At 31.0% G+C, this 22,638-nt stretch overlaps 1 protein-coding gene across 3 annotated transcripts; it reads left to right on the forward strand.

Annotated features, from left to right (window-relative positions):
* The first annotated feature begins 11,240 nt into the window (after window positions 1-11,240).
* On the forward strand, window positions 11,241-21,447 carry LOC112775536 (vacuolar sorting protein 3). Of its 3 annotated transcripts, none has more exons than XR_011878115.1 (14): window positions 11,241-12,588; window positions 13,864-14,139; window positions 14,659-14,855; window positions 15,193-15,334; window positions 15,613-15,894; window positions 15,987-16,059; window positions 16,711-16,759; window positions 17,497-17,758; window positions 17,892-17,947; window positions 18,293-18,361; window positions 18,465-18,576; window positions 19,447-19,613; window positions 20,069-20,239; window positions 21,038-21,447. XR_011878115.1 is itself a non-coding variant. In XM_025819230.3 (14 exons), exons 1-14 carry the CDS (start codon window positions 11,443-11,445, stop codon window positions 20,582-20,584), a joined length of 3,069 nt encoding a protein of 1,022 aa, XP_025675015.1. In that variant the 5' UTR covers window positions 11,241-11,442; the 3' UTR covers window positions 20,585-21,447. The 3 variants fall into 3 exon arrangements, 2 of the variants coding, with proteins under 2 accessions (XP_025675015.1, XP_025675016.1); XM_025819230.3 differs by having other exon boundaries at window positions 19,447-19,536; window positions 20,441-21,447; XM_025819231.2 differs by having other exon boundaries at window positions 19,447-19,536.
* The last annotated feature ends 1,191 nt before the right edge of the window (window positions 21,448-22,638 follow it).

Below are 22,638 nucleotides of genomic sequence, written 5' to 3' on the forward strand. Positions count from 1 at the left end.
CGCCCTTTTATTTGCTATTATTAAAAAGAGTGAGTACTCACTCTTTGATTTGCTATTTAATAATAAATACAAATAAAAAATTTATTATATGTATATTTATATTTTTTAAATTATAGTGTCAAATGATAAATTAAATTTTTTTATTTATGATATTATTTAAATAGTATATACCATTAATTATTTGTTTTGTAATTATTTTTTTAGATAAATATTAGTTTTACTATTTGTTTTCATATTCAATGTAAACCGTTATAGCCTCTAGCAGTTTACGCACGAAGCCCTATGCACATAAACCGCTATTGGTAGTAGCGGTTTATGACCAACCCCAAAGAAACAGACACCGCACAGGCTCTAGCGGTTTCTGTGCTGCCACATTTGAACGTAATCCGCGATTGGCAGCAGCAGATTATGTGTTTATGTGTTTATGTAAACCACTAGTGACAGTAGTGGTTTCTATAGATATATGAAACAATGTATTTGCGTCTTCATTTTGAAAACAATGTAATTGCGTAATTTTGAAGGTGTAACAATTTATTTATGTAAATTGCCCAAGTTTATATATAGTGTTTTTTTGTGGTACATGAATCTAAATTTGAGAGTCAAACTCATAATTTTATATTTATTATTTTTTTTACTACTTTATAAAATAAGAATGTATTCTTCGTTTTTCATCGAAGTTGATCCTTTTAAGGTACAATTTATAATTTTGATACACTATTAGTGTAAAGTAGTTTTACACAAATATGACGTAATATCATATCATAAAAAATAACTATCTTTTATATTGATTGCATTCACCTAAATGATAATCCAAAAAAATAGACATAATTAAACAATTATATAAAATATTTTATACTATCAATAATTAAAATTAGACTCTAATTTGTATCTAAAAATATAAGATAAAATTATATATTAAATTAACTTAATAAAAACAAAATATTATTGTAATATTATTTAATTAATAAATTTATTTAGTTAAAGGTTATATCTCTGTTTTTTTTCAGTTCCACTTTAATATTTACCAGTAAATTGAAGAATTTTGTATTGGATATCTATTTTAGTAATTAGTTCTCAAATATAAATTAAAATAAAAATCAATTAAAATATTAATGCAAATAAAAATCAATTAAAATATTAATGCATTTTGTACTTTTATCTATCTAAGTAACTAATTCTATTATTATTATTATTATTATTATTATTATTATTATTATTATTATTTGAAATTAATTTTTTGTCTTTCTTTTATTAAATAATTAAATAATAATTAAATAATCTATAAAATATATAATGAGCATATGAGAAATTTAGTATAGATTTTTTTTCTAAAATCTCATTTATTGTATATAATTCATAAAAAAATATATTTCACTTTTATTATTGATTAGAAGATAATTTATTTATATTTTGATTAATTTTATTTATTATTATTATTATATTTAATTTACAGAAAGATAAATTAATAACCATATTATTATTTATCAATATATTAATATTGAAAATGATTACATAAAAATTATTTAATATTTAATATTTTTATATTATTTATTTTTTATATATTTTGATATATTTATAAATATTTTTTATTTTTTTTAAATGCTATATGTTTACCCCACTATTTAAAATTTTTGGATCCGTCACTACTTTTGAGCGTGTTTCTTAATTTATTTTTTATAATTCATTGAATACAATTTATTACAGGAAATTTATTATATCAACTAATTGATTTGATTAGATATTTAAATATCACATGATTTATTATAATTCATATCAATCAAATAATTGTAATTTATTATATCAATTATTTTAATTCATTAATTTATAAGGTACATAATAGCATAGATGATTTGTTACTTATAATGATTAAATACAGCAAATAAAGATTAATTTAGTTAAAAAAATCATTGTCTCATATGTTTTCCTATTTATTTTTTTAATTTATTAAATTCAATCAATTATAATAAATTAATTATATCAACTAATTAATTCAATCAATTATTTCCTAATTTATTTTTTTTGAATTCAATAAATCAAATAAAATCAATTATACTAATTATTTGTATCAACTAACTGATTTGATTAATTCTTAAAAATATTTTATTTAATTTATTTTATTTATTTAAATACATGAATTATAACTGATTATTTATTTAATTTTATTACGATAAATATCAAATTCTATTCCGAATATAAAAATATAAAATTTTATTCCTTCTATTTTTATTTTACCACTATAAAAGACCATATATGCTAGAAGAAAATATCATTCATTTACCAATTACTCTTTCATTAGGTAGCTTTTACAACAATTTTTTTCTTCCTATGAAGCATCGTCGCAAGAAGGCAACTATCGTTGACACAAACCATCACACACTCTTCAACTCCCGTGCTCATCTTTCAGAGCAATATATGATATGTTATCCATGGAGCATTTATAGACTATGGTGTTATCATGTATGCATAAATAAAAAAGATTCCGTAATTAAACTTAAGTCATTTACCTGTTTGTGTGGTATATTATAGTGTGAAATTACTTTCAATTTGTGTTGTGTAATGATATTATGGTTTAATTTAAGCTTTTGTTTTAGAACTGTGTTATGATTTTATCTCATCATTTTCTCTTAGATATCAAGTTGATGTATTTTTATTTATTATTATTGAAACGGATGTGATATTTAATTTAAAAAAAAAAAACTCTCACACTCTATTTATTTTATTGTAGTCTTTTATCTCTTCTATTTCTTTTTATTTTCTTTTTATTTTCTTTTTAAATATCATATAATTTATTATAATTTATACCAATTAATTAATTATAATTCATTATATCAGTTAGTTTAATTCATTAATTTATAATATGCATGATAAAATAGATTATTTGTTACTTATACGTTTATTCTTCTAAAATCTAAATATGAGTAATTATATTTTTAGTTTTAGTTATGAATAAAATATTATTAATAATAAATAATAATTAACCACTCATACTTTTAATCAAAGTGTTTGGATAATTTTTATATTTGTTAATATTAATTATTGATTATTTTTTGTCAATAAATTGTATTATAATTTTATGTTAGTTCATAATTGATTAATGATTAATATTCATGAAGCTATGTTATTCTAAATTTTATATTTTACAAATATTTTATTTAAATGTATTTTAAACATAAAAATGTATTATTTTTAATAATATCATACTTTTACTTTTTTTAATTATTCTAAATGAATATTTTATCAAATACTAATTAAAACCATCATTCCATTTGTTTTACTAATTTATTATCTAACTATTATATAAAATTAAAATCATATTAATGAATTTAATATTAAAATTAATTTGGCTTTTTATTTAAAGTGTTTTTCAATTTTTTTAGTCTAATTAACCAAAACTATTCAATTATAAATAGTCATTCTATCTTATTTTATATTATTAACTAATTAAAACTACTAAAATTTAATGATACAATTCTGTTTTATATTTTTATATTTAATTCAATCCATCTAAACTATATAATAATCATTTTAATTTTTATATTTTATAATGTAATACTACATACATTAATAGTAAAATAACATAGTAAATTTTTATGTTTTAATATTAAATATAAAATTAATACGTACAAAAGTTTTTAAGCTTTTAAATCAATACGAATCATTGTAAATAATACTTATTTATGGCATAAACAAAGAAATACAAAATCTTAAGTTTTGCATATAAAAATTTAGGAACATATTATATGTACAAATGTAATTACATAGTATTATTTTTTTTTAATGGTGTAGATCAACAACTCTAATTTTATTTCACGGTCAAATTTAAAAAAAAAGTCGTAATTTTAAAGATAGTCAGAAAAAACAACAAAATTAATAAAAAAATATTTAAGTTATATTATTCTATTAATTTATTTAATATATTAAATTATTTTTATTTATATTAAGATTAATTTTAAATATTTTAAAATAAAAAGTATAATTAATTATAATTTGCATCTTAAATTATGTTGAGTAAATGATATTCTATTGTGCTGCTAAAAGTAAAAATGAGATAACAAATATAATTTTATCTCTTAATTCAGTATATTTATTTATATTTTATACTTTTTTACGATTAATTTTGTACAGTGTTGGTATATTAAATAAAAATACCTGTTATAATAACAAAAATAAAATAAAATTTCAATCAATAATTTTATATTCTTTACTTTTTTTTTCAGTTTTATTTTGGATTTTAATTTATTACTAAAAGGTAGTGAAATTCTATTGATACTGAAATAAAGTTACAAAAAGGTCCATAGAGTAGAATAAGTAAAATAATGTGATACCCACATTACAACATCCAAATAAAATAACCTAGGATCTAAAATATTTATCTTTCTTTTTCTCGCCATCTATTATATTATAGATTCTATTATATAAAAATCGATTTTTTACATTTAATGATAGAGTCAACGTAGCATGTTTTCGAGAGTGTTTCTTAATTTATTTTGTTTAACTCATTAAATACAATTCATTATGATGCATTAATTATATCAACTAATTGATTTGATTAGATATTTAAGTATCACACAATTTAAAATTATATATATTGATTTGATTTTTATGATATATAAATTTAAGGAATAAATTAAAATAATATAATTTAGAGTAAAGTATCGTTTTTGTCCCCAACGTTTGGGATAAATCTTATTTGTGTCCTTAACATTTAAATCGTCCTATTTATATCTCTAACGTTTATAAAAGTGATTCAATGTTATCCTGCCGTCAATTACAAATCATGAGCGCTTTAGTTTGAGTTTTAAAAATCTCTTCTTGAAGTTAGAATACAAATGTCTGAGATAGAATCGATGATCTACTCCAAAAAATAGTTCATCAAATGTTGAAACTAATTCCTACAACATTTACATAATTCACTTTTCTAGGGACATAATTGAAGTTAAACACAAATGGTGAGTATAATATTAAAATCGAATACATCCAAGTGAGACCTAATTGAGAATGAATACATCCAAGTGAGAATAAATAAAAAATATAATCTGATTTGTTAGTATAATTAATAGTAGGATAACATTGAATCACTTTTATAAACGTTAAGAATACAAATAGGACGATTTAAACGTTAGGGACACAAATAGGACTTACCCCAAACGTTGGGGACAAAAACGATACTTTACTCTATAATTTATTACTTATTTAATTTGAATACAACAAATACAAAATTAATTTAATCAAAAGTTTATTATTTTCTAATCTTCTATACATAAAAATGACAAAACAAAATTGTAAAAATAATCTTTTTATCGTTTTTGCTATTTTAATTTTATTTTCTTTGTTTTTTTATGTGTAATTTTATTTTACATTAACTTTGTGTATTTAATAACAAAATATATTCATATTAATTCTATCATATAATAATATATTTTTCTCCTATGTTAATCAAAGAATTTCAATAGTTATCAACTACATCTAATAGAATGACTGAGAAGTGAGAATTACGATAAGTTAAACCCAGGTTCAAAATGCTGAAACGAAGGAAAGAAAACATTGGATATATGATGATTAGAGAAAAATATATAATAACGAGAAATATACTAAAACTGGATTTTTCCTCCAACTAATAAAAGTGAGGTGTCAATTCCTCATGAATTCATTTTTCCTCTAAAATGAAATCACTATTTTCTCTTCTAAATTTATTTTAGAAAAATATCTTTATTATAATTATATTACAATTAACATTTAATGAATAATGCATGATTATACTAATTTAGGAAAATATCTTTATTATAATTATATAAAATCAATATTTAATACATTATCAACTAATAAAAGTGAAGTGTCAATTCTTCATGAATTCATTTTTTCTCCAAAATGAAAGCACTATTTTCTCTTCTAAATTTATTTTAGAAAAATATCTTTATTATAATTATATTACAATATTACAATTATATTACAAGTAGCATTTAATGAATAATGCATAATTATAGTAATTTAGAAAAATAAAATAAAGTCAAGTAATTTATCTTTCGACTGCACACGTATGTAGAATAACTTTTAAGAAGGAGTCACGTATAGTAAATACGGTCGATGATTGTAAAACTGTATATAACATTGATATAATATTATTTCAGGTATATGTTTTGCAGGTATCAAAGAAAAGTGTTGAGTTATTTTTTAGTGAGTTTAAATTATTTATTATTTATTAGAAAATTTTGTGCATTAGAATTCTCTAATAATTTATTATTTATTTTGAGCTGATTTTGATATGTTCTTACTTGACAGTAAAACAACATATAAAAATTTGTTGGTGGGTCTAAGTATTACTAGGTTATTTATGGTCACATTGAATATATATATTTGATTTATTGAAAAAAGTAAATTATTAAAACTAATTAATAACTATTTTAGAGTTAACACATTTAATACTAGATTAAAAAAAATAAACAATACATAATATGTTACATTTTTATTAATCAAATTATTATAATTCAAATTAATCTTAACAAAAAAATTTAAAATTATAATTTCAATCTTATCACGTGCATGGCACGGATTATTACACTTGTTGAAATTTTAATTTTAATCTATAAACAATAGACACAATATTAAATCTCAGTCTCGATTTCAGTTTTAGTTTCTAAAAATAATTACTAACTTAGTCACTTACACACTACACTGTTTAGAGTTTAGACTAAACCTAATTTTGAACTCGAATATAACATATTATTACCAAGATCAATCACTTTAACTAAAATCTTTAATTGATATTAATGAATAATGATGGGCTTTGTTTTAGTATTGAATTAGAATGAGAGATTTTAAAATTTTGAACTGGACCAACTGATATACCTTTTATCATGTTAGAATAACTTTCTTTTTTGTTGCCAATGAATTTTTTTTCAATATTTAAAATTATTATTTATACTTATTTATTTAAATAAAATTTTATTATGTAATATTTTGCTATTTTTATTTCATATCATATTTTATAGACTATTTAAAAATACTATTACACTTAAAGGAACTTTTGAATGAAATTTTCTAATTATACTTAATTAGTTTTTTATAAGTTGTTTTATTTTATGAATTTGAAATAATATAAATTTCTTCTATCCCCAATAATAAAAAACAAATGAGCAGATTATATAACAAAATATTTAAAAAATAGGAACAAATATACTATGACTCTAAAACCATTATAATCCCAGTCGTTTTTTTTTTTCCTTTTTCCGACTCATAAGCATTTTTTTTTTAAATTCAAATTCCTTAAATTGTGAAGATAAAATTTTGAAATTTTATTATGTTTTCTAGTAGAAAAAAGAAGTTGTCGCCATATTCTAGCTTTTTTGTTGTTACACCAATGTAAGATTGAAAAAAAATGCGTATTAAAAATTGGTACAAATCAATAAATTATAAATATGAAATTATACTTTTTTTTTAAATTGATAAAAATTTGTCTAATGCAAATTAATATAATTTTATTGACTATATATAATTAATTAGCAATTTTTGTTCTGAGAATTCTTTAAGTGTGTAATTGTATTTTTGAATATCCATAAATATGATATAAAAAATAAAAAATAATTTTTATTTAAAAATTTAATTTTAATATATTAATAATATAAAATAATTTTTTATAATAATTTAATTACATCTTTCTTTATGAATATTAATACAATTAATATAAAATATAATTTTTTTATTGATGTAATAATGTATAATTAAATATAAAACTGTTTTAAACGGATAATATATTAAAATTAAGGGCAATTCACTATAATAAATAAACTGGCATCCAATATTATCAGATTACATGCAAAATGCAAAACGTATACCAAAATGCATTTTTTCCATAATCTATGTAAACCGCGACAGGGATCCTGCAGTTTACGAATACACATAGTCTGCTACAGGGGTGTCGCGGTTTATGTGTGAATGACGAGTGTGCATAAACCGCGACAGAGGTCTAGCAGTTTATGCGTTAATGAGTAGTTTGCATAAACATAAAATAAAGTAAGTGTATGGTAAACAAAAACATACATAACACACATAAGTCCATGGAAATAAACTAAATACCATCATATAATATACAAAAGTACACGACAAATCTGACATACATAGGTATCATCAATGAAAACATGAAATAAACAGCTACGACTCCTGCTTGTCCTCATCCTCCTCGTGAGAGTCATGTCCAAATGTGCCTAAGAGATGCGACCCTGTACCATATCGAGCGGCCCGTCTCACTCTGGATGGCCTTTGGCGCTGCTGTACTGGAGGATCGACGGACATGCCCACGCCATATGCAGATGGAGGCGTCCCTTCCATGCCCAACCAACTGTCATACGGGCTGCTAGCAGGATCATTTAGGTCTACATGAAACTGGGGCTGGTACCCCTGAGGGTCAGACATTTGCGACTGGTACCGCTGCATATCCTCCATATCTGGGCGGTACCCCTGTGCAACGTCCATCTGGTGCTGGGTCTCCGGCACCTGATCCTGGGGGTCTGGTGCTGAAAATGCGGAGGGTCGTCATCCCGGATGAGATCTGCAAAGTCGGAATAGAACTATGAACTGCTGACCTTGTGGTCCATATCCATCATGAAAGTCGGGCCGCTAGGTTATCATACATCTGTCCACGGATCTCATGGTATATCTGGGAGCTCGAAACATGTGTAAGAGGAACCTCCTGGGACCCCGTCCCTGCCTGCTCAGTGGGTCTATCACCAGGACCACCAGATGCGACCCCTGATGTACCACCGCTAAGGACGCCCACGCCGGACACGATGATCAGCATGTCTGACTCCGTCGCCACCAGATCTGTCATCTTGAATCATGTCATCCAGCCATCGCCACTCCCGCTCTGTAGCCTGGGTACCAATGCGTCGTCGTCGCTCGACGCGCCTGTTATCAGGCACGTCTGGCATCGGAACCCTAGAAGGCGCCTGTGACGACCCTCTCTGAACAACACCTGATTGATCTCCTCGGCCCTAGGATCGGCAATCAAGGAATCCAGCGACAGAAATCTATGGGCCACTCTGTACCACCATCGCAGAAAGTCTGCAGACGGCCCGGGATCAGGCATCTAAGGGATACTCAGAACAACATCAACCCTGTTCTGCCAACTAAGGTGCCATACCTGATAGTAGCTCGGGAATCATCTGTCCCCACCCCTCCCATCCTTGGCATGGAGCCAGTCTATATTCGAGGTCGGCTCAGGCTCATGCTGAACGCCACCCAGCTATGGCAACACCCTATCAACCTGGTGCCACTCAATGATGGCGAAGTATATCAAGCAAGTGCATGCGCACCATAACCGACTATGCTCCTCTGTAAGAATCTCTGGATGAACAACAGCCATCACGTCGAGCGAAGCATAAGTCTCCCAAACAATCTACAAACATTGACAGAACACATTTATTAGTCCATTAACTTATAAATATATAGTTAATTACTAGATAAAAATGGAAACAAAATGAATAAACTTACATCTCGATCACCTAAGCAGTCCAACGCTAGGCAACACTGGATAACTCTCTCCTCCTTGTGGTCGAATGTCGGCAAGTAGGTGGCCCACCTGAACGAATACAATATACACATGTATAAATTGCTAATGACCTAGTTAACAGGTAGAACCATAATAAAAAAAAGTTACAGTTCAAGTCTAACTGTACAGATATGTATACCCGGAAGCCAATGGGAAGGAATAGGTGTCGAATCCCTGCGGCCTGAGGCTAGAAAACTGCCAGAAAATCCATGACTGCAGTAGCTGCAGGGGGCCTGCCAAGTTTGTCACGTTTCTGTTGGCCACCTGACACATGCAACGATATAGCCAAGCCAACGCTGCCGACCCCCAACTATAACTGCCCATATCATCAAGCCTCGCCACAAAGGGCAACCACTGTATATGAACCCGATTTCCACTCTTGTCACCGAACAACTGAGTGGAAAGCAGTATCATAATATAAGCCCGTGCATATATGCGTACGGTCTTCTCCGTAGCATCATCCGGCAGCACCTTGAACCTCTCATGAAACCAGGTGAAGTGGACTGTATACTGCTTTACCTTATTCTGTGGTGGAAGCTCGCCAAACAATTCCTAAAACCTCTCCCACGCCGGTTTGCCTTCTTCCATAAGCTTCTCAAAATCTGTAAAGCACCCGGATACAGGTAAACCATCCACGGCAGCCCCAGCTGGTATGCTACATCCTGCAGCGTGATAGTGTACTCTCCAAAAGGCATATGAAAGGTATGCGTCTCAGGACGCCATCTCTCGATGAAAGCACTGACTAACGGCTCGTCCAACCAGAACCACCTGGCGTTGAGCCTCGCCAGGTGGTACAAATCAGCCCTCTCCAAATAGGGTACGATCCTGTCATGCAGAGGCATGTTCTGCTGCCTCCGGACACTATAAATACACCTAGTCGGTTGGAGCATGTGACAGAAAAAACCAAACATATAAAAAATCTAACACTAATTTAAAGTAATCTAACACAAAAAATACAATATTAAAGTTTAAACAGGTAACATACCGTTCCTATTTTCTAATCACAAAATTCAATGAAAGGTATAAACGATTCAAGACCTTAATCTAAATTAATTAAATACTAAATTTTATGATTTTAAAATAATAATTTAAATCTAAATTTAAATATATATCTAAATCACAATCATTGGAAAAATATTATACGAAATACATTAACTAAAAATAACTAAACTAACCTCTTCGTTTATGTTGCCGCAACGTGCGCAACGTCGTTGAGCCTGTAAAGACTGCGTGCCTTCGTCATGGTCCTGACCCGATCTCAACTCAACCAACCCAGAATTTTCTCTCTTTTCCTCTCTCTAGAAAACCTCTCCTTCTCTCTCTAAAAAACTTTATAACCACCACAAATGTAATCCGCGAGACTCCTAAAGCGCATTTATACTAACGCATAAACCGCTAGACTTCTGTCGCAGTTTATGCACACTCGTCATTCACACATAAACCGCGACACTCCTGTCGCGGATTATGCTTACTTTCCTTATAACGTAATTTGCGGCACTCCTATAGCGGATTACGTGTATACGTAAACCGCAGGACTTCTGTTGCGATTTACATAAATTATGAGAAAAATACATTTTGGTATATATTTTGCATTTTGTGTAATCTGATAATATTAGATGTCAGTTTATTTATTATGGTGAATTGCCCTAAAATTAATTTCTTCAATTTTTAAACCTAGGAAAAAAAAAAAAAAGTTGATTGTCACTTGTCAGCATAGAAAACACAAAACAGCAAGCAACAAGCAGGCGTCTACCAAGAATCCCGAGATCCCCTTCGACCCTGCCGCAAGCAACAGCACAGTGCAACGGAAACACTCACTCCAACCTCATCTTCAATTTCAATGACATTCATCACACCAATAACCCCACATTTGATTCCATCTTAAAAATTAACAAAAAATGGCGAAAGGTGAAGTCAGCAGCATGAGCCGCACAGTGATTGAGCCACTCTCGCAGTTCGACCTTTCTTCCCATTCACGCGCCACAACCATCCGATCCCTCGCCGTTGCCACGTCACCCTCCGATCCTCAACACGCTTTCCTCTACGTTGGCACCTACTCCGGAACCCTCTTCTCCCTCTCCACAAATCTCAACAATTCCGCCTCATCCAACGGCTCAGATCACCCCAAGCACAACGGCGGCACCGGTGAGTCCACTTTCTTGCATAAGCTTTCGTTCCAGAGAAGCGTATCTGTCGGCGATTCGCCCGTGGAGTCAATTTTCGTTCTTGTTGAGTTGGGGAAGGTTTTGGTTCTTTCAGAGGGTTCTTTGTTTCTGGTGGATTCGGAGCTGACTAATCACGCGGCGAGGTTGAGTTTTCCGAAAGGGGTTTCGGTGGTTGCGAGGAGGGTGAGGAGTGGTGCTGAGTCTGAGGGTTCCGGTGAACAAGCTAGTAGCAGCAGTGGTGGTGGTGGTCAGAGGTTTTTGAAGAGATTGGGGAGTGGAGTTAGGGTAAATGGATTGAGGGTAAATAAGGAAGGGGAGGCCCACGGTGAGGGTAATTCCGTCTTCGCAGTTGTTGCTGGGAAGAGGTTGTTGCTTGTTGAGCTTGTTTTGGGTGGTGGGGGTACCGGCTCTTTGGTGATTTTGAAAGAGATTCAGTTTGTTGATGGTGTTATTAGTACCATGGTGTGGCTTGATGACTCGATTATCGTTGGCACTGCCAATGGTTATAGCTTGATTTCTAGTGTTACCGGACAGAGTGGGGTTATATTCTCCTTGCCGGATGTGTCACGCCCTCCGCGGTTGAAGCTGCTAAGGAAGGAGTGGAGAGTGCTCTTGTTAGTGGACAATGTGGGCATTATTGTTGATCCCCACGGACAGCCGGTGGGTGGTAGTCTGGTGTTTCGTCACGGATTGGACTCCGTGGAAGAGATTTCTTCATATGTGGTGATAGTGAGTGATGGGAAAATTGAGTTGTATCATAAGAGAAGTGGCAGTTGTGTTCAGGTTTTGCCGTTTGGTGGGGAAGGAATCGGGCCTTGTATTGTTGCAAGTGAGGAAGACAGGGGTGGGAAGCTTGTTGCTGTTGCAACTGCTACCAAGGTATGTTCCTTCCAGTGTGGATCTTATGGCACTAGACCTTCATTTGGAATATACTCTCTACTTTTGTTTTTGTTTTTGTTTTATAATGTGTGGTTTTTTTATTTTTAGCTGATATGGTTGGCTTAATTAGTTGCTTGGTTTCTGTTAGATTTTATTATGGTTCTGGATTTGTGGATTGATGATAAAATTAAGATAGGCCTTTTGCTTGAAGATGCAGATAATTAAATTGTTTGTAGAGGTGTAGCTCTGTGACTATTTCATGAAAATGACCAAAACTGTTTGAGAAATTTATTTTTGGAAATACCATGCTCAGGGGAAAATAACTAAAGACTGAAAATGTACAGAACTTCATCCAAGTTATTGTAGAAAATTCAAGTACTCAAAATAGGATAACTTCTGAACTTGTTGCTTTGATTTGGAAAATATAATGATGAATAAAATACTTTAACATTAGAGCTGTTTTAAATTCAGGGTTATGTGGTAAACAATCAAAATCTATTTTTTCGCAATCTTCAGTGGATTACTCAGCTTATCTGTGACTTCTTGTGTATGTATTTGGCTAAAGTGATCTTTCTGCTGCTATACTTACTGCCTACTTATTATTCTACTTGCTATCTCAAGTGTGAATGATTTCTTCATTTGGAAAATCTTACTCCATGTAAGGTGACTGTTGTTAACCCTATGTATGTAGTTTACACTGTATAGAATGTGACAGCTTTCACTGACCGCTAGAAATAATTATCATCAGTAGCTGTAAAGCACTTGCAAAATTTGTATTTTGCTAGTCATCCATTTTGATGGAACAAAGCTGTGCCCATGTTTGGATAACATGGTATTCAGTTGAATTTTGATCTGAAACCAATCAACCTTTGTTTGATTCTGAGTTTTATTTAACCTAGGTATAGGATGGATAATACAAATGAAGGTTTATGGCCTCACTTCAATGAAAGGGATAGAAAAAGGACTTGAGTTGAATGACTATATTAAATATTGTATCTGAATTCACTTCTAGTTTATGTGATTGAATTTGGTATAACAAGCTCCAATTGCATCTGATTGAGTTCCATTACTGAACTAACTATGTCTCTTATGGTTTATTTTACTTACTTTAGTCCTAGTTTATTATCTTTGATCTATGTCTATAATTTCAATTTGGATTGATTTTCAAAATGCAAGCAACATGTTTCGTTTAACAGTCACCTATGCACTCTCTCATAGTTATAGCTCATTAAAGATTTTTTTTTTTCTAATCTGTTTCTTAAACTATATTACTAGGTAGTATGCTACCAGAAATTACGTTCTGAAGAACAAATAAAGGATCTGTTGAGGAAGAAGAATTACAAGGGAGCGGTATCCTTAGTGGAGGAGCTTGAGGCTGAAGGTGAAATGCCAAAAGATTTGCTCTCATTTGTTCATGCTCAAGTGGGGTTTCTGTTACTTTTTGACTTGCATTTTGAAGAGGCAGTGGATCACTTTTTGCTCTCAGAGACAATGCAGCCTTCTGAAGTATTCCCATTTATAATGCAAGATCCGAATCGCTGGTCTTTACTGGTACTTTTGTGCACTTCATGCTATGTTATATAATGCTTTCATAAGTTATGTTTCAAAGTTTTGTTGCTTGTTTGTTCTCACTTCTGGGTTCTGTCTGGTCATTTGTTTTACTTTTGAACTCTGTGACATGTCTTGCCAATTTTCATTGAAATTGTTTGCACGTTATTGAACTGGGGATGTCTTACTGTTATAGAAACCATATGCGACTTGTTTGCTTGACAATGACAAATTTTATGTATCTGAGGCATATATAAATATAAGAAAAGAAAATAAACTTTTTTACGGTTGCCTATTTTAACTTTATGTTTTATATTTTGTAATACATTGGCCTATTTTGTGGAGTTTTAATGTGCTTAATAAATTTCAACTTCATATGCAGGCTTAACTCATAGTTTGCTCTCTTAGGTTTTGTTCTATGCTGTGAAATGTTGCACTTGTTGTTAATGCATATTAATTGGTCAAATGTTTGAAGGTTGTGCTGTATGAATGTGGTACAGAGGTTCAAACTGGCTTTTGTAGGTTCCTAGGAATCGGTATTGGGGTTTGCATCCTCCACCTGCCCCACTTGAAGTTGTAGTAGATGATGGTTTAATGACAATCCAGAGAGCTTCTTTCTTGAGGAAAGCAGGTGTAGAAACAATTGTAGATAATGACCTGTTTCTGAATCCACCGAATAGAGCTGATTTGTTGGAGTCAGCAATCAAGAACATTAGCAGGTTTAAATTCCGTTCAGTTATTTGTTTCAGTTTCCAAATCAGTATGTTGCTGTTGACTGATATTCATCTAGACACCAATGGAAGAGATCCTATACACCTGTTCCTGGGAGTCTGGGACTCTTTTCTTTTTTTTTTTTTTCTTTTTCCGGCAGATCATGAGTCATAAGCACTAAGCAGAAAAAGAATCTTTTTGAAATATCTAGTTTTAAATATTATACTGTTATAGGATCGCTAATTAATTATGCACATGAAAGCTTTCTTATATTTGTAATTATATCTTTAGACTTGGTTTCATTAATCATAAGCACATTTGTCAATATTATGTCATTTTGTACAGATATTTGGAGGCTTGTCGAGAAAAGGACCTAACACAATCAGTTAGGGAGGGAGTTGACACGCTATTAATGTATCTTTATAGAGCCCTAAATCGTGTTGAGGACATGGAGCGGCTGGCATCTTCTACAAACTGGTGTGTTGTGGTATGTGCAGATTGTTGTTGGTAATGTTTTGATATTTGCGGAACTTTTATATATATAAGGAGGGCCTATTGATAATTTGAAGAGATTTGTATACATCTTATATTGTTCATTAAAGCAATCAAGATCGAGTTGTTGGCTTCATGGATAAGATTTGAGCAGTTAATTTTTCCTTTTCCTATTATGGATTTATTGTGCTGTCCTGTTTTGCATTGCTTAATATAATGGTAATTGCCTGGAAGGCCTGAAAGATGATCTTATGAGATACGTTTCTTGTGCAGGAAGAGTTGGAACAGATGTTGGAAGAGTCTGGGCACCTACGTACACTGGCTTTCCTATGTGCCAGTAAAGGAATGAGCTCAAAAGCTGTTTCTATTTGGCGCATACTAGCAAGAAACTATTCATCTGGCCTCTGGATAGACACTGCCTTGAATAATAATAATAATAATATACGGGATAGCAGGGAAAACCTTGTTTCTGGCAAGGAGATTGCTGCAGCCGAAGCTGCAAAAATTCTTGAGGAGTCATCTGACCAAGATTTGATTCTACAACATTTAGGATGGGTACAATTGATAAACAGTTGTTAATGCAAATATGTTTTGCTCAATTTCATTATTTAATTAATGATCTGAAACTTTTGGCCTTTTAATTTTAGATTGCCGATATCAGCCAGGTTCTTGCAGTTAAAGTTTTAACATCAGACAGACGAGTAGTCCAACTAAATCCTGGTTTGTCTTGTGATTCTTAAAGAATGCTCACACACATGATTTCACACGATTTATGTAATTTTTACTTTTTGTGCCTTTTGTGTATTATATAATGTGTTTCATTAAGTTTGGAACTACTTGTTTCATTGGTTATTATCATAGAGTGATACTAATTACTGGTGTCTTTATGAGAAAGTGATTGCTGTGATGCCCTCAGCTAAAGCGTTCTCAAATATCAGTGTTAGACACTGGTGCAATAAGTTTTTATTTATTGTTCATTTTTTTTTTAATTTTTTTTTCTTGAGATAATAAGTCCTCTGAAAAGATGACGTGATTTGGACCAAATAGAATCTAAACATCTAATTCTATTGTCCATTAATACTTGTTTTGTCTTTTTTTTTTTTTTTTAAATTAAAAAATCTATCATCAAAAGTGGGTAAATTGCTCTCTAGCAAAATACTTCAAATCTAGGGAGTTCTGCAAAGAAGTTCTGTTCTGTTTTCTTTGTTCCATAGTTAAACAGGTTTATTTACTGAGTAGGTTATATTTTATATATATATATGACCATTTTTTATCTTGGTTTCTAAAGCAGTGATCTTTATGCTTCTGTTTCTGTTAATTTATTGTATTTCTGAAATCATCAGTCATATGTCATTTCATTTCTTGTTGCAGATGAAGTTGTTACGGCTATTGATCCACAGAAGGTAGAAATCTTACAAAGGTATTCATTGTGGTATCTGCTAGCAGTATGCTTATTATTTCAAACTCATGATAATATGTGAGGATTTTACTATGTTATCTAAGGTTTTCGGTGATATTCTGGCTGAGGATTTTATTATGCTATTGGTGATTCTTTTGTCTTGTTTTAATTTGTCTTATGTTTTTCATGTACATATAATTAAATATAGCAGCTTTTTCATAGTGTTAGAAATAGTTAGATATAATTATATTGTTATTGTACTTGAAGTGTAGGTTAATTATTATTGCATCTCATACAATCACTTAACCATTATAAATCTCATCCACATTTTTATGTCTTTCCTTTCTTTACATCTTTTCCCATACTTTTAAATACGGCATTGGTGCTGTGATGGTGCAGTATCGTCATCCATGATTAGACCCTATCACTCTTTGTGCTTACCATTGTATTTGCTGTATGAATGAATTTATTCAGATTAATAAAATGTGTGGTTATGTGGAATAAACTATTTTACAGTAAATGCAATGGTACAAGTTTTTTGGCTGAAAATCTAATGTATATATGCAGTTTAATATACTCATAAGCTTCAAAATATTGGTTTCGCTTATAAGCTGTTTTTAGCTTAAGGTTATCAGTTTCGATTATAATCTATTCCATTTCTACCAAAACATATTATTTTTAAGGTCTTTACTCTTTTCCCAATGATTCCCAAACACGCTCTAGGTACCTCCAGTTGACCTGATTTCTTTTCATTGTAGGTTTCTCCAGTGGTTGATTGAAGAGCAAGATTGTAATGACACTCAGTTGCACACGTTGTATGCCCTATCGCTTGCTAAATCAGCTATTGAAGCATTTGAGTCTGAAAATCTCGATAGTGGTAATACTGAGAGTACCTCTGGGATATCAATCTTTCAGACTAGTGTAAGAAAAAGACTGCAAGTATTTTTGCAATCGTCTGACTTGTATGATCCAGAAGAAGTTCTTGACTTGATTGAAGGGTCAGAGTTATGGTTAGAAAAGGTAAGTCTTCTAATTGTGTTATCTTAAACTCTGTTTATCTGACTTTGGTTAGTATGTATTTTATACCAAGTTCTTTGTCTGTGATCATTATCATACACTGATTTTATTTATTGAGCTTATATGACACTGGCAGGCTATTCTGTATAGAAGACTGGGGCAGGAGACTTTGGTCCTCCAAATTTTGGCTTTGTGAGTAACCCAGCTAGCTTCAAAATTTTACTTTCTTTCACATGACTCCTCTGAATATTATTAGTATCTGACAAAAGAAGAAATATCATTAACAAGAAGAGAAGGATATTAAATAGATATCTGAGGACCAGGTATCCTCAATAAAATAAATAAATAAATAAAAATACATTAAAACGATAGAAGCAACGCTCTCCAGTTTCTCTGTAATTCTCTGGTTAATTTGTGTGACATGCAATAGAACACTTAAATGCAAACAATTACAAGGTGTTAGATTGGAAAAATATTTTTTATTTTTCGTTTTATTTATTTATATTTTAAAATATTATTATGTCTGTTGGCTCATAGGAAGTTGGAAGACAGCGAGGCTGCTGAGGAGTATTGTGCTGAAATTGGCAGACCTGATGCTTACATGCAGTATGTCTCCCTTGAACCCTTTCAATACTTTATTTATCTATTTAGAAGTTCTTTTGCACATTGTAATGGAATTATGCATTCTTAAATGTGATGATGGCCTCAGGTTGCTTGAAATGTATTTGGATCCACAAGATGGTAAGGAGCCCATGTTTAATGCTGCTGTTCGCCTTCTCCACAATCATGGAGAATCATTGGACCCTTTGCAAGTTTTAGAGGTTTTATATTACTCTATCTTCTCCTGAATACTAAAACCATTTTCAATTATACTACAATAGTGAATATTTTGCAACCTGCATCATTGGACACAGAAGATAGATTAATATAAAGAAGCAGTTAATCACTCACGAGAATTGATGGTTGTTTTCCACCCTACCCAGCCACATTCCTCTTCCCTATTTTCTTAGAAATTGGCCTGAGTAGCTGCATTAGGTGGCCACACAGTATGCATATAGAAAATCAAAATTTTCAATGAACACACAATGGAAGCCTTTAACCTGACTTGTAAGGAAGGCTTGTAAAGTACTTGATTTTCCATTTTGCACCTTATACTTAGAACATTGTATTTCTTGCTGCTTGATAAATGAGAGGTTATTGATTCTTTTTGAATCTCTCATTTAATAATTGATACATCTGGTGCATTCTTCATGTTTAATTTCCAAGTTTTATATATATATGCTTGTCTTTTAAATTTCAGCCTTTGGTCAGCTTTTAAATTTAATAATATATTATTTTAATTTTTTATACCTACTTTTACGGTATCGGTTATTCAAAAAATTAGGGAAGTTATTTGCTTTTTATTTTCTCTCTCCTCTAAAGGCTGAATAAAGGACAATTTTTAAAAGATATCTAGTTGCACTATATATATATATATTAAGTTGTAGATTCTACCATCATGAATGTTTTAATCAAATACTTTTGTTTTTGGGCTGTATTACCGATCTGGATGGGTGTGTCTCTCTGAATTGTCAAAAATTCTGACTCTGTTTTGAATTCTCCTGTTGTACACTGTTGAATGCATTCAAAAGAGACGTGCAATTGTTAATTTTGGGTTTTTACTTGCTAAAAAAATTGGCTTTATAATGCAGAAATTGTCACCAGATATGCCGCTTCAACTTGCTTCTGAGACTCTATTAAGAATGTTCAGGGCCAGAGTTCATCATCATCACCAAGGGCAGGTACTTCATAATTCTTTCCTTACGGATGGATTGCCCTAACCTCTGATCTTATTTTAACACGAGAAGAAAAGTACAAGGTAACTTAAATTAGACTGAGCAGTTAAGATGTGTAGTTGTTATCATGAAAATAATGGGCATGAGTCCCTCGGGAAAGTTTCTCCAAGTGAGCTTGAGCATATTCCTCAAGATTTTTGGCAAGTATAACCAATTTGCAAACACATTTTGACACCGTATGTGACTCATTTCAACTACCGTTTTGCTTAGTCTCTACCATATGATGATTTTTGTCCGATCATTATTCCTAGTGGGCTTGAACTATTCTTTTCCAAAAAATTCCTCTCTAGACAATCATTTTGAAATAACAATTTGTGCTTTCTTTTGACCTGTGCCAGTTGAAAGATTCAAAAGAAAAAAGAACTCTTTAAATGGAACAGTATAAATGTGTACATGGATGCAGTGCCCAATAGTGTCCATGCTTTTGTAGCCAAGCCAGTTTAGTGCACCACTAATGTCAGTAGCTAAATTCTCTCAGATTGTGCATAATTTATCACGAGCCGTAGACATGGATGCAAGATTGTCGAGATTGGAGGAAAGATCAAGGAATGTTCAGATTAATGATGAGAGTCTCTGTGACTCCTGTGATGCACGCCTTGGTACAAAGCTATTCGCAATGTACCCGGATGACACTGTAATATGTTACAAGGTTTGTACTCAACCTCTTCTCTCAATTGATGGCACTTTTGTTTCTATCCATTCATATCCCATCCATAATTTTTCTGGTAGACTGTTGCCAAATGCATCTTTTAGAATGTCTTGATGTGCATTGCTGGGTAACAAGGTAAATTTTAGGATTCGGTGGTATGAGGCTTCAGTCCCATGTTAAAATTATGGAATTCTGATGCAGCTTTTGCAGTGTGTTTCTAGCTATCCATTACAAATGAGCAGCAACACTTTGAAATGTTTGCCTATGGAGCTAGTCAAGCCTTGCATGAAAATTGTGTTTTTCTTTCATCTATTTATACTCATTGCACCCTTTGCATTGATGTAATTATCAAGTTTAGCTTCGCTATATGTCACCCTTTAAGCGCGGCCCTTCCCTGGACCCTGTGTTAATGTGGAATGTTTGTTACCGGACTGTCTTTTCATTTATACCCATTGCACAAGTGATGTCCCAAACATTAACACCAAAATATTGTTTAGGTCCATAAAGAGATCCTTTTAAGTTAACCTCTATTAATACATTTTTATTGGCTTCATTAAGTTGGGAGTTCTGTTTGCTTCCGATATGTATATGCCTGCAAACTTGTTTCCCACATGATAAGAACTATTATTCTTCCCAACTATAATTGTTATAGGCATTTTGAACTTGGGAAGCACCAAAGTTTCTATTCTGCTGGACTACATTAATAATTCTTATCTAAAATTTTGTTTCTCCCGATTTGTGTGGAAGTCTGTTTTATCAAGCATGCGTTATCTTACTAGTGCTTTGAACCCTTTACAGTGCTATCGCCGTCAAGGTGAGTCAGTTTCAGTCTCGGGTCGCAACTTCAAGGAAGACGTTCTAATTAAACCGGGTTGGCTTGTAAGTCGTTGATGTCAAAACCAAAATGTTGGTGTTAGATCCCAATATTACTCGGCAGAATATTTTGAATTGTCATTCCATATAAAATGCCAAATTCATTCAAAATTGGAATATGGAATATATGTTGATGATGGCTCAGTTATGTAGTTAGCATTTAGAGTAGTAGCTTCTAACATATAGTTGACCACCACACGATGGTTCTGTAAAATCTGTGATGAGTTCCCCATTGTATTCTCCATTTTTTCTTTTGACAAGCTGCACTGTAAAATTTTGTTGACATTGTAAATTGTAAATTTTTGCTTATATATAAATAATAGCTCATTCTTCCATTCTACTTCATGAGGGCATGGACTACCGGTTGGCCCTTGAAACATTGAGACTGGTTTGTTTGAGGATCAAAAATTAAGAAAAAAAGGATTCGGCCTTTTGGTAAATTTGGAGACAAATTAAATCTAAATATATCAATTTATGAATGCAATAAAAAAAATGTAAGAACGACAGTTATAAAGAATATCAATATTAGTCTTTTGGTCAAAGAAAAAAAAAAGAAAGATGATTCCACGGTAAATGATGATGACAAGTGATAAAGTTGGTATATATATATATGCAAGTTGAAGAGAGTGAGAAAAACAAATAATGAATAACATTAGAAAGAGAAAAATATGGTTTTTCTTAATTTAAATTTGTTTGAGTATTATTTAAAAAAAGTGTTTTAATTTTCTTCTTAATTTGAGAGTTCATAATTTGATCACCTTTATTATCTAAAAATAAATTAAATTTAATTATTTTATTGATCTTTATAGTTTTATCAAATTTTTAATTAGGATTTTATTCTTTTTTTTTAATTGGGTCTTTATACTATTTTTAATTTTATAATTAGGTTCTTTTTATGTCAAAAATATTAAAATTAATAGAATATTTTTTTCAAAATATTCATGCGGTCAAAGATCTAATTAGATTTTTAATTATGAATACTTTTAATTTGTAAAGAAATATTCAGCTAACTTTAATAGTTTTTACATCAGGAAAGACCTAATTATAAAACTAAAAATAGTGTAGGAATTCAATTGAAAGAAAAAAAAATATAGAAACTTAATTGCAAATTTGGTAAAACTATAATGACCAACAGAATAATTAAACCAATAAATTATAGTGTCATTAACTTCGGTACCCAAGCATAACTACTTTGGTAAACTTGGATAACAAAAATGTTGAATCTAATATCTTCAAATATGTCTCTTGTTAATCAATTTGTGTTGATTGAGTGGTTAACTCACTAGTCCGCTTAAAAAAGTGTGAGTTCGAATCTTGTCTTGTGCATATAGCAAGCCAACAACTCATTAGTCAGTAACAAATTCTTAAACGAAGCTCCAATCCGTGACGAATTAGTCTTTGTCCTGCCATACTGAGAGATATTGTCGGCAACAAAAAAAAAAAAAAAGAAAAATACGGGGAGCCAATGTAATTGGTATACAATGTGTACAATAGTAATTAATACACATTAGATCAAATAAGCAGCC

Source organism: Arachis hypogaea, chromosome 19, assembly GCF_003086295.3.
Source record: "Arachis hypogaea cultivar Tifrunner chromosome 19, arahy.Tifrunner.gnm2.J5K5, whole genome shotgun sequence".
Taxonomy (NCBI): domain Eukaryota; kingdom Viridiplantae; phylum Streptophyta; class Magnoliopsida; order Fabales; family Fabaceae; genus Arachis; species Arachis hypogaea.